The sequence below is a fragment of the Cygnus olor genome, chromosome 11 (assembly GCF_009769625.2).
Source record: "Cygnus olor isolate bCygOlo1 chromosome 11, bCygOlo1.pri.v2, whole genome shotgun sequence".
Taxonomy (NCBI): Eukaryota; Metazoa; Chordata; class Aves; order Anseriformes; family Anatidae; genus Cygnus; species Cygnus olor.
The window spans coordinates 5106459-5119333 of record NC_049179.1 but is presented as its reverse complement, the minus strand read 5'-3'; the positions used below and the strand labels follow the sequence as shown (position 1 = coordinate 5119333).

Here is a 12875-nt window from a genome sequence, read left to right as displayed (position 1 = left end):
TGAAGTTTCAGGTGTTTATCAGTCAGCATTAAAGTTGACCATTGACCACTTCATCGTTTAGGAATTTTATTATGTGTATCACCAGCCAAACAATCAATTAGCCAGGCTTCACGCAGTTGTTTGGAAACATTGCTTGTCACCTTGTGGTTGGTTGTAGATATAACAAGCCTCATATGTGATATTATCTGGAGTAAGGAGTGGAATTGAGTGTTATTTTAATGGCACCCTTATAAACTATGGCTTATTGACCGTAGCAATGGGATTGTCAATGCCTCTGTAATCATCTGGAATCTGCTCTGGTACAGCTACCTATGCATTGCAGGGTATCACACACCACATGGTAGATGACCCACTTGGGGAGAAGTTAAGTGGTGAAAGGCATCTGAGTTCTTAACTACTAGCCACGTAGTACAGCTAGCTGTGTGTGGGCAATATGCAGTAGGCAGAGAAAGTAGCCAACCTGTCTGGAACATCTTCTAGGCAACCTTTTAAAGTAAGTGCTCTTTTATGAGCTTAATTCCTAAAATTCCCTTTGATTTTCGAACCTCCGTAAGGTTAGTACAAATACTAACCCCCATTCTCTTCATGTTCTCAATCAAACCTCATGCTACTTTTTTTCTCCAGCTTATTGTTCTCAGTAGTTCTTCTAATATTAATACTGTCATATCTCAGCAGGTAAAAAGATCCTGAAGAATCCTGTAGCTCCAGATATGTTAGCATCTTATGAATCAGCCTCCTCAGCCACTACAGCTTAAGATGGTAAGCTTTTCTGTTATTTCAGTAAATGAAACTTGAATCTCCCTCCTTACATGCTGTGTAGTTACTTCCAGTTTTGTAAACTGGAGAGTAAAATGCTAACATTCTGATTTGGTAATTATCAGAATTCCAAGAAAAATCCATACTTTGCAAAATCTGAGTACCATATAATGACAGAAGTTTGAAAGTATGTGTTGAGAAACTGAAAACAGAGAAATGGGAGTGAAGTACAGTTAAGGGAGGAAACCAGAGAAATTGAAGGTGACAAAGGAGTAACTGGGACAAAAAGATATGTGGAAATAGACAGTGAAATAGAAGTTTTGTGGTGAAGAACTGTTGTTTTGCAAGGGTCAATGAATTGAGGGATTTAACTGCAATGACATGTAAACGAAGCCATGCAGCCTGACTGAACTTGCAATAGATGCACAATCTTTCCAAGCTCTCAGTCCTAGACACGCAGAAACTCAAGGCTCTTCAGATGATTTACCTTGCTGCCAAGGTCCCAGGTTTTGCAACTTACGTAAGGATGCTGTTTATTTCAGACCGCCTAATTTATTCTGACATCGTATATGCCAAAAATAATGATAATAGAATGTTCACAAAAATTGGCCTTAAACAGGAAACATCCACAAGAAATAACCTCTGGCACTGATTATTTGACCACCACTCAGGAGCAGCACGGCTCCCCTCAGGCGACCGCCGGCCCCGCCAAGGGGACACCGCTCCCGGACAGCTCCGGGGGCCGGGCCGGGCCGGGCCCGCCCGTGTGGGGCGGGGCGGGGCGGGCCGGGCCCGGGCGGGGAGGCGGAGCGGGGCGGTGGCCACAGCTCGGGCCCGCCGCGCAAGATGGCGGCGGCGGAGGCGGTGGTGCGGCGGTTGTGGCGGCAGGAGCAGGAGCTGCGCTGGCTGGCGGCGGAGGTCGGCCGCCTGAAGGAGAAGGGGGCGCCGCTCTCGGCCGCCAGCTGCAGCCCCGAGGTGCAGCGGCTGAGGGCCGAGAACGAGAAGCTGCGATACCGCCTCCTGCACCTGCGCCGCAGCCTGGCGGCCGAGCTGGCCAGGGCAGCGCCGGCGGAGCCCCCAGCCGGAGGCGAGGTAGCGCTCGGGGCGCGGCGGGCCGGGCCGGGCCGGGCCGGGCCGGGCCGGGCCAGGGAGCCGAGGGGCTCACGGCGGCGGGCCGCGGTCCTGTGCGCTGAGCGAGGCCGTTCCCGACGGTCCCGGCCCGTTCGCAATCTGCTTTCACTGCGCGTTGGGCCGTTTAAACCGCGCAGGGTCTTGCTGGGAGCATCAGGTGATGGATGTTGAAGTAGGAATATTGAGGAAATGGTGTTAGAAGGCTGCTCGGTCACCGGCCTGCCTGGGGCCGCTGGCCGTCAGAAGGTCGCAGCCTGGGTGGTGCTCTAAATGACATCCCTATGTGCTAAGGCACGTCCCTTAATGGGCTGAAAGGGTCTTTTGGGCCTGATGCTGGGCTGACCTGGTTTGTTCTGTTTCAGGGATTGCTGCGGAAAGTCTCAAAAGCATAGTGATATACTTAATGTTATTGTTTTTAGAAAGGCTCTAGTGAAAGTCCAAGTGTTGAATTGAATCAAAATAAAGAGGAAAAGGAAAATGAAGTCAGTGGACACAGGAGTGATGTAAGTGGTTTATTATTATTATTATTAAATAATATCTCATAATTAAAGGAGTATTGTTTGGCTAGGTTCAGGAAAGAGGTTGAAATCTGAATTATTTTGCTGTATTTTGAAATCCCAGCTTTTGAGAAGAAGGCTTTCTATAGCTTGCGTATTGAAAAAAAAAAAAAGTATTATCTACAAGCTTCATCATGCATCCCTAGATCTCTACTTTTTATGTAACAACAGTATATGGTCTTCTGGGAAGAAAGGGTCAGGATCCCATGCTTCGTAAAGAGAGCGGCATTTCTTAAATAGTTAAACAGTGTGCACAATGACTGACTGAAAGAGGATGTTGGCAGCAGTAGCTGTAGTTTGATAGATCTTAATTCACTTTATGCTAGATTAATGGAAACTTCCCCTGAATTATCTTGAGTTACTTGGATTTGATGCTCTCCAAGGACTGGCAGAAGTGAGGTCTCGTTGGAATGACCCAAACTTCCCGTGTTGTCAACCAAATAAAACTCGTGTGGGAATATGGGCTTCCCTTTGAGGTCAAGCTTACAAAGAAAGCCATTTAGGCCCAGATGGATGAAGGTGCATTGGAATATTGGAAAGTCACTATAAAACAGCAAGCTGGATGTGACTATCCTCTGTTTAATTATTTACAAATGCTTTGCTGCATGTTTGTGTAAATTCCAGTACATTGAATTCTGATCTCAGGTGGAACCTCTAAGAATGTATTGGGACTGTAGACCACTTCGTTCAATTTCTCTAGCAAGTAATTTTTGACTACTGTATATGATTTCATTTATTTGTTATAACTACAGCATGAGCCAAGCTTCATAGAAGACAGACTGAAGCTTTATGAAGCACTGAAGAAAGAACATGATGCTTTGCTAGCTTACAGAGCAGCCAACCAGAGCAAACCTATCAAAATTATTCTGACAGATGGAAAGACAGTGGAAGGGGAATCATGGAAAACCACACCATATCAATTAGCTGTAGGAATCAGGTAACTTTCAGGTTGAAGGAGTTGTGCTTTTGGGGTGAGAAACACAACAATTAGTGAGACTGCTAGAAATTAAGAGATGTGTAAAGGTTTGTGAGTTACTGGCTAACTGTAGAAGTTTTAAAGTAGATCTCCAGCACTGAAAACAGTTGAATGAAATCTCAAGTCCTCAAATGTTTATGCTTTAAAAGTAGAAAAATATTAAAAAAAAAAAAAAACAACAAAAAAAACAGAAACCAAAATTCAAGGTATTTAGGTTCTTCAAAACTTGGGTGGGGTCTCACAGGGTTTAGAAACATAACCGTTTTTGCAAATCTGAACCTAAATAATTTGTCCTCATCATTTGTGTTCCTTAGTCAAGGGTTGGCTTCAAATGCAGTCATAGCCAAAGTGAATGGTGAACTGTGGGACCTGGATCGTCCACTGGAGGGAAATTGTACTCTGGAGCTGCTTATGTTTGATGATGAAGAAGCACAAGCTGTATGTAAACACTTAGTGTTTTTTACTTGATTAAAAGAATTAATGACTTGAAATTGATTGCAGCGTTAGGGTTTTTAAATCTTGAATTAAAAATATCCAAAAAACTATTGAAGTCATGTTTGTCATGATTTGACAAAGATGATTAGATATAAATTAGTTGTAATCTATAGGTGAAACAAATCTTACTGTTCTTTCCTCTTGTACATAAACAGGTTATTTCTCAACTGAGATTCAGATTTTGTACATAATGTCTAGATGTGTCTGCTAATTTGAAACAGTTTAATGCTTTCTAAGATGCGTGTTCTCTGGTTTGAGTGTTTTTGAAGATCAGACACTGAAGGCAACATTGAGGTTGTCTGAGAGTTTTCTAAAAATTGTCCAATATCCCATTTGAGTCATAAATGAAATTTATACCTCCATGTTTCAGCAATATTTATTAGAAACTTAAGTAGGCATATCTTGGTCAATTAAATTATAAATATGCTTAGTGACGTGCCCAGGAATTTTTGTGGGTTTCAAATGCTACCCTGTGCTTATCTTTATGCACTATAATTAGACTTCGTTTTATCATTTATCATTTATCATTTTATTAAAAAATTATTCAAGTGATGAAGTTTGCTCAAGTCATTTTATGAGCCTTTAAGGCTATTAAGTGGTCTGAATTAATAGGGAGTTAGAGCATAAGACAGTTACTGATCTATGGAGTTTTTGACTCCCATCTTCTGACATTACACATAATGTGGTTTACAGTCTTGTCAATAAACGTATTGTATGTGAACAATAGCAACTTAATTGGCTATATTGTTTTGGATGTGGTTAATACTGCATAGACTTTTAACTGACCAGAAAATAACTTGTAAATGAACGAAATACATTTAGTACGGTGACCGAGTTGTATAGAGGTACAATCATGTTTCAGTCTGAAATAAGATGAGGTTTTAATGCTACAGCTGCCAGTGTATGGTTGAAGAAATTACCACATTAATAAATGTCTAATAAATATTTAGCATAGTTAAAAATGAGAACAGAAAATTGGTATAATTCTCACAGAATTTAAATAGAATTGATTCCAGTGTTTTTCCTGTCTGCAGCCATGCTTCTGTTTTGGTTTTTGTTTTTAATAATATAGTGCCAATGACCCCATGACATGCTCATCTGATTTTATTTGCAGGTTTATTGGCATTCAAGTGCTCATATTCTTGGAGAGGCCATGGAAGGTTATTATGGGGGCTGCTTGTGCTACGGACCACCAATTGAGAATGGATTTTACTATGACATGTACATTGAAGATAGGTAAAAAATCACTAAGAACTTTAACACTCAGTATCGAAGCTCTGTACTAAAGTTTTTTTTGTTTTTTTTTTTTTACTTCATAATGCTTCTGCATATTAAAAGTAAAATCACATGTTTCTAGTATGGTTTAAAACCCACAGGTTAGCCCTTTTCGTGGTACCAGGGGTGTGTGGTGTATAGAGGGAGAAACAGTGTGTAGATATGTATGTTTGTGCATATATTTAAATTCAAGAGCGGTGTTCAGACACCTGCTCCTTAAGACTTGCAGTTGTTGAATGCTCAATGAAAAAAACATAGAGTGCTTGAGTAAAACTTTCTCAAGCTCATGAGAGACAGCTTCCTTGAAGAACCATGTGATTTTGGTTTAAATGTGACGTAGGCACTTGTAGAAGTGGCACACATATGCACGTAACTCATATTGGTGTTTACTGCTTGTCTAATCCTTGTGCGCAGCTTTACAATTCTGTTTTTTTCCTGGTTTATCTCCCTGTAGTCAGGGAGAATGCTAAATCTGCATCAGCTGATAAACTAGCTCTTCCAGTAGGGCTTAGCCTTTTTTTTTTCTTCCCTTAAATCATATATACTTGAACCTAAATGGTCTTCCAGACATTTAAACAAAGACTATTTTGGGTTGATTTCAGTGAGATAGTTCAGGGTGATACCATTTGTATTTTGGAGGTTAGTGTCTAAAAGTACAGTTAAGTATAAGAAGCTAAGACAATATTGTGGCAAATGACAACATACCCCATGTTTTTCAAGTGAGACCACTGGAAAGTGGGCACTTGTATGATGTGAATATCAAAATAATTAACTTGTATTTGTTTTGCCTTCCTCTGTTTAGAGGTGTATCCAGTACTGAATTCCCAGCACTAGAGAACTGCTGCAAAAATATCATAAAAGAGAAACAGGCTTTTGAAAGGCTGGAAGTCAAAAAGGAGATCCTATTAGACATGTTTAAGGTAAATCTTTGGAGTAGCTGTGATTCTGATACAATGATATTTTAAAATGTAACTTTTATAAAATGCTGCATTTGACTAACTCATCAGAATACAACTCTCTGGTAAAACAAGGAAAAACTGTAGCATCCTTTTGCCCTTCTATTCTTCTCAAGTGTTCAGGAGGTTTTCAAGCAATAATAAAACAATTTATTGTTGCAAAAAAAACCACCTTAAGCTCAATGAGATTATAGAGTGATTCGTACTCAAAAGGAGTACGTTCATTCTGGTTATCTTGCAGAGATGAGTCAAAAGAAAGCTTTGGTACGTAGTCCTCCATTTTTGTAGGGTGAATATTACCAGTCTCACTGTACTGTGTTTTAATTGACTTCTCAGAAGCGCTTTGAGGTGTTCAGATGCTAATCCCCATGTTTAACATGCTGTCAGGGAAATGAAGATATTTGGTCTCTTTCCCCTTTTTTAATAACTCTTCTGAAAGGATGTTGAATGTTTGCATATATGTATGTGATCATGTGACTTCTTAGTTGTGATGGTCTTTTACTGATGTGTTTGCATTAATACATAATTTTAGAATAGAGTTCTAGTAGCTGTTATAATGTTGTTCCTGACTTATTATATTTCCCCACACAGTATAACAAGTTTAAGTGTCGTATACTTAATGAGAAGGTGAACACACCAACTACCACAATATACAGGTAAACAAAATAAATTAAAAAGGTATTACAAAAAATTATACAGTTATGTATGTTGCATTTAAATTGAGAGGAGAATAAATTGTTTTTTCTTTTTCAATTTCTATACTTGCATAATTAGGACTTTACAAATAATATTCTTATTTATGTAAATTTAGATATTTTCCTTCTCTGCTAGGACAGATCAGGTCTCCATTGGTGGGCAAATAGCAAATCTACCTCTCACTGCTTGCCTCATCAATAACAAGATTAAAATAAGTTACCACTGAAATTGAATCACTGGATGTCATTAGTGACTGCATTTTAAAATGTTGGACTGTTTTGAAATAAACACATTATTTTGATGTATAGATGTGGTCCACTGATCGATCTCTGCAGGGGTCCACATGTGAGACACACTGGAAAAATTAAGGCCCTTAAAATATTTAAGGTAAGTTTAAATTAGTTGTGTTTAAAATCTTAACTACAATAAGTTGGTCAGTTGATTTATTTATATGTTTTTCCTGAAGTGATTATGCCAATGTCCTTTTGTATTGTTTTCTTTGCTTATTCTGAAAATGTGGCAAAGCTAATGTGGCAGTGCTGCTTTATGGCTGTTAGTATCTTCAGCACCATTGTATTTTCACGATAAATCAATACAAAATAAAATCAATAGTATTTTGACCTTGTAAGATGGAGTCTTTCAGGTACGGGAGGCAAAGTGGGCACTGGCAGACTTAAGTGCTGCTGTTTAAAAATGGCAGTGCTGGCAGGAAGTATGTAGTTTCAATTACTTGCAGGTGCTAATTTCAGTAATGTTAGACAGACCTGGGAACATTCATCATATTTGCTTCTGCTGGCTTTCTAACTCAAGTCTATGGGACTCGTGAGTTACAGGGGTTTGGTGTTGGACTGTCAGGCAGCTAGGATATAACTGTGAGAGTTATTTTCATTTTGTCGTTTGTGTTCCCCTTTTGCATTATGTTTCGAACATAAACAAGTGCTGGCTTTTTTGTCATTTTTTTTTTTTTAGAAGATAAAATGTGATATAATAAAACATGACATGACGCTAGTTAAAATATGTTATCTAAGTAGAATAAGTACGACCTGACCAGTGACTCTTGTTTATGCTTTCTGCATTAGGTATGCTGACTAAATAAAAGGCATTGGAAGTATCTCTAATATAAATATCTGCTGGTTGACTGCATATAATTCTCTTCCCAAGTTAAAAAGCGTAGCATTTGAATGCATTAGTGTTTATTCCTCCTCTTGCTGAGATAATATATTGCATATCTTAAATGATGGGTTTTGTGCATCAGAATTCCTCTACATATTGGGAGGGAAAAGCTGACATGGAAACTCTGCAGAGAATCTATGGAATATCCTTCCCTGATAATAAAATGATGAAGGAATGGGAAAAATTCCAAGAAGAAGCTAGAAACCGGGATCATAGGAAAATTGGAAAGGTATGCTATTAATTTCTGTTACTGAGAGTTTGTAAACTACTAGAAATCATCTTGCTGCTGTAATCTTTCATTTTTGTGAATAAAGTCTCAGTGCGTGAAGTAGTCATTTTCTGCAGTTAACTACTGGAGATATATCTGCAGTGTTACAGAACTCTGTTTTGCTTTTACATAGGACCAAGAACTCTTCTTCTTTCATGATTTGAGTCCTGGAAGCTGCTTTTTCCTCCCCAGGGGTGCCTTTCTTTATAACACACTCACAGATTTCATACGAGTAAGTATATACAGATTTAATTTCAAACAAGTTTAATGCTGATTGTTGATCTTAAGTGATAAGCTATTCATAATACTGTTATAGCTGTCCTCGTAAAGAGACGCATCTATGTATGTAAATATATGCCAGATTTTCCCTAGGATTTTACAGCTCAAACATTTTTCAGAAACAGGACATAGGAAAGCATTCTTACCTAACATGCTTTTTCCAGATGTGTGAAACCTACATGTGCAGTAGTCATTTACTTTCCCAGTAAACAGCCATCTTAAGAAAACAGCTAAAAAATAAAATAAATTAAAGCAATGAGGCTTTTGCTTGTAGAAAACTGTATCATCTTTTAAATGTTTTATTTGTTTTATAGGAGGAATATCGTAGGCGTAATTTTACTGAAGTTGTATCTCCAAATATCTTCAACAGTAAACTCTGGGAAGCTTCTGGGCACTGGCAGCACTACAGTGAAAATATGTTCTCTTTTGAGATAGAGAAGGAAACTTTTGCCCTTAAACCGATGAACTGTCCAGGACATTGGTTAGTACTTTGAGTTGAAAACCTTCTTATTTTACTGGATTTATCCCTTGTGGGGCTGAGGGGAAATCAAATGGAGTATCAATACATGTTACCTGAGTATGCAGTAGATTACTAAGCAACTAGTAAGTCCAGAGAGCTCCCTGACAGTGTCACAAAGGAGACCAAATAAAATTCTTGTAGGAAAATCTTAGAGTAAGTCTATACTAAATGAGCTAGGTTTGTGTGTGATAATACTAGTCTGTACCAGTAGCAAATACAAATTATGTTGGTTAGAGGGAGACATGGGATACGGTGTGTCAAAAGCAGGTACAGATTAACAAGTTGTGATTTTATTCTCACTTTTTTTTTCCTAGGTGGTCTTTAGCAAGACTTTCAAAGTACCTTGCTTTCTCCATTTGCCTGTCTTTTTTTGATGAGGATAACCTGAATGAATAAATGCTTAAAAATGCAAATACTATGTATATTGATCATTAGTTTCTAAGTTGTCTTAAGTTTTCTTTAAGAAATGTAAAAGCAAGGCTCCGTTGTGTTCCTTCTAGCTTGATGTTTGCCCATCGCCCACGGTCGTGGAGGGAAATGCCTCTTAGACTTGCAGACTTCGGAGTTCTTCACCGAAATGAACTCTCTGGGACTTTAAGTGGCTTGACTCGTGTAAGGCGCTTCCAACAAGATGATGCTCACATCTTTTGCACAATAGAACAGGTAAAAACAAAACAAACAAACAAAAAAGTTATCCCACCTCTCCAACAGAGACTGACATAAAAAAGTAAAAATCCCCGAAGTATCTCCCAAATTCCCCAAAGATTCCCTAAGTATTTTCACTCCAGTTGCATCATTTGTGTTTTGTAACATAATGCTGCATTTGATATTTGTGTTAGGTTTAGATGCTTCCTTCTTAGTCTTATATATATAATGCATATACATATTTTTTCCCTTGAGAAATATGCATTGGGCAAATACAACCCCAAAATGTAAAATCTTTTCCTTCCCTCATCTTCCCCCCTGCTTCCAAAAACAAAACAGCTGCTGATTGTGTTTTACTTGTCATAGTATGGCAATTGTTGAATAAATATTTAGTTCTCAGTGAACACCCAGATCATGCAATTTGTCTCTGGAAGCCTGAGCCTAACAAAAATAATACTTTTCTTTCCCTGCTTTCAAACCGAAGTACCTCAGTTTTCTCTTACTTTGATTTGGTTTGTAGGATGTAATTTTCATATGTGATCATTTTTATTTAGTAGCTTCTTACTCTGATTATGAAGAATTCAGCAAATCCAATTATATCTTAATGTAAATAAATGTAAATAAAAGTTTTTTCCTGCATTTTAATTTCAAACTACTTTATTTGCTTACATTTAAGATTGAAGAGGAAATTAAGGGCTGTCTTGATTTCTTGAAGTCAGTTTATGCTGTCTTTGGCTTTACCTTTCAACTGCATCTTTCAACAAGACCAGAAAAATATCTAGGAGATTTAGAGATTTGGGATCATGCTGAAAAGGTAATTAATATTTTAAAAAACAAAAACAAAACATCTTTTAATATTAATATTTGCAAAACTGGATAGAAGTAGATATTTAAGTTTTCATGTTGAACAGTGAAATTGTATAAATCAGATGCTGAATATTGTCCTTAATAGAAATATGTGTTGGAAAACTACCAAACATGTAGGCAGTGTGGTGTTATTTGTTTTATTGTTTGTTAATAAATCTTCCATTTGTATGATTAGCAACTTCAAAACAGCTTGAATAACTTTGCAGCACCGTGGACGTTGAATCCAGGAGATGGAGCATTTTATGGTCCTAAGGTTAGTGAATCAGTATTTTAATACAACTCTGGGGGATGGACAAGAATACAGACAACATGTAGACAAACTGTATCAGGTAACTGTGTTAATTTGTTTCACAGATTGATATTAAAATTAAAGATGCTATTGGCAGATACCATCAATGCGCTACTATCCAACTTGACTTCCAACTACCCATTCGATTTAATCTTACTTACGTTGGGTGAGTGGTTAAGCTACTTATCTTCCTCTTCAAACTTAAAAAACAAAAAAATGATCTGTAATTCCCATAAACTGAAATGTATTAATGCTCTATTGTGCACATAATTGTCTGCATCTAAGTAGCCTGTGTGGTTTATGAGGGGAAACATCTGTGAGAGGCCTAAATCATGAACTTGAACATTTTTTCACAGTATAGTGGTGTAACTATAGCTCACTTTAATTGTAAATGCCATTGATTTTAGGAAAATTTGATGATCTGTCTTGTCTACCAGTTATCAAGACAACTGATCATGTGGCTCAGTACTCACTTTCAGCCTAGTCATTGTGTCTCCTTTTAAAACTTAGGAACATGTGCCCATGCCAGTAGCTACACGCATGATTATTTTAAGTCACTGTGATTATTGTATATTCCTTTAGAAGCCTAGGTCACTTTAAGTATGTTATTAATGAAAATGGCAAACTTTGCCTATTATAAATCACTAGCTTTCTCTTTCCACGACTAGTAGAATCAAAAGAATTAGTAGGATTGTGTGTGTATGATCTAAGAGAAGTGTGTTTTTGAACTTTTTGTATTCTTTTTCAGTAAAGATGGCGACGATAAGAAAAGACCAGTGATTATTCACAGAGCTATTCTGGGATCTGTGGAGAGAATGATAGCTATTCTAGCAGAAAATTATGGAGGAAAATGGTATGTGGCGCAAATGCAGTTCTAAGAAATGTTTAACAGCATAGCTAGAAAATTTAGAACCTCCCTAATGTCCCATAAATTATAATAATGCAGAATGATTTCCCTAGGGTTTTCTCAAAATCAGGTAAGATAACAAGAAAAGAAGCCTAATTTTATGGTCAGAATTGTGTATTGTTCTATTAATAGCTCATGGTTAGAAATTGAGTTTTATGAGATAACAATTGCAATTGCACATGTTTGTTTTGCATTTTACTTGTTCCTTTTGTCCTCAGAAATCATGCTGTTGTACTGGGAAAATGTACAAATGGGCATATGTAAAGTAGTTACTTATACAGACATAAATTAGCCTAGATATGCCAAGAATTTTTTTCATTAGTAAGTTGTTCTACTTCATCTTGAATTAGCTCTAAAGCTCTCTCTTCATTAATGGATCGAATGATTAAGGAAGAGTGAATTCTCACTTTCAAACACAGAGACTAAGGAAGAGTGAATTCTCACTTTCAAACACAGAGACTGTCCACCTAGTACTATCAAGTTATATAAAAAATAAAAGTGAAAATTATGTGAAAATTCGGAATTTTGTTTAAAATTGTGAAATCACAAAGTGAACAGAAGGTCAAAGTTCTGCCTATGTCATTTTACTGGAATCAATTTATTTGCTATTTTATATGAATTGGCAATTATGAAGGTAACTTTATACAACATCCTGAACTTGAATAAGTATTTTTATGAAATAAAGAAAATAATATTGGGGAACATTTCTATGGATATGAATGAAAATGTAAAATAGACGTTCATATTTTTTTTGTCATGCTTGCCAGGCCATTCTGGCTGTCTCCACGGCAGGTCATGGTTGTGCCTGTGGGACCTACTTCTGAGGAGTATGCACGGCAGGTGAGAGTAGAGCCTTTTGTAGCAAGCAATTTTAATACCTCCTCAAATAGCTGTCCTAGAACAAAGAATGAATGCTTTAATAATCTGGAAGTCATTTGGGGGTGAATTTTTCTGTACCTTCTAAAACTTGCTTCAACCTGAGAAAGGGAAATGTAACTAAATATTTTGGGTTCTGTTACCATTACATAACTCATAACTAGTTGTGGGAAAAAATATTCTGTGCTACATGCCTTACATACTAACAA

General features: G+C 37.5%; 1 protein-coding gene across 3 annotated transcripts in view; it reads left to right on the top strand.

Annotated features, from left to right (window-relative positions):
• Positions 1-1545: 1545 nt before the first annotated feature.
• LOC121075859 (threonine--tRNA ligase 1, cytoplasmic-like) overlaps positions 1546-12875 on the top strand; it is a 19855-nt gene continuing 8525 nt past the window's right edge. For 2 of the 3 annotated variants that reach the window (XM_040569558.1, XM_040569560.1), the window contains exons 1-17: positions 1546-1848; positions 2307-2390; positions 3197-3381; positions 3735-3858; positions 5030-5151; positions 5993-6110; positions 6738-6802; positions 7151-7229; positions 8098-8244; positions 8417-8515; positions 8877-9043; positions 9583-9745; positions 10404-10541; positions 10770-10847; positions 10949-11049; positions 11632-11736; positions 12558-12630. In XM_040569558.1, coding sequence (XP_040425492.1) covers positions 1603-1848; positions 2307-2390; positions 3197-3381; positions 3735-3858; positions 5030-5151; positions 5993-6110; positions 6738-6802; positions 7151-7229; positions 8098-8244; positions 8417-8515; positions 8877-9043; positions 9583-9745; positions 10404-10541; positions 10770-10847; positions 10949-11049; positions 11632-11736; positions 12558-12630 — 2094 coding nt within the window. In that variant the 5' untranslated portion in view covers positions 1546-1602. The remainder of the gene's footprint in view (positions 1849-2306; positions 2391-3196; positions 3382-3734; positions 3859-5029; positions 5152-5992; positions 6111-6737; positions 6803-7150; positions 7230-8097; positions 8245-8416; positions 8516-8876; positions 9044-9582; positions 9746-10403; positions 10542-10769; positions 10848-10948; positions 11050-11631; positions 11737-12557; positions 12631-12875) is intronic. The other variant, XM_040569559.1, reaches the window with a different exon arrangement.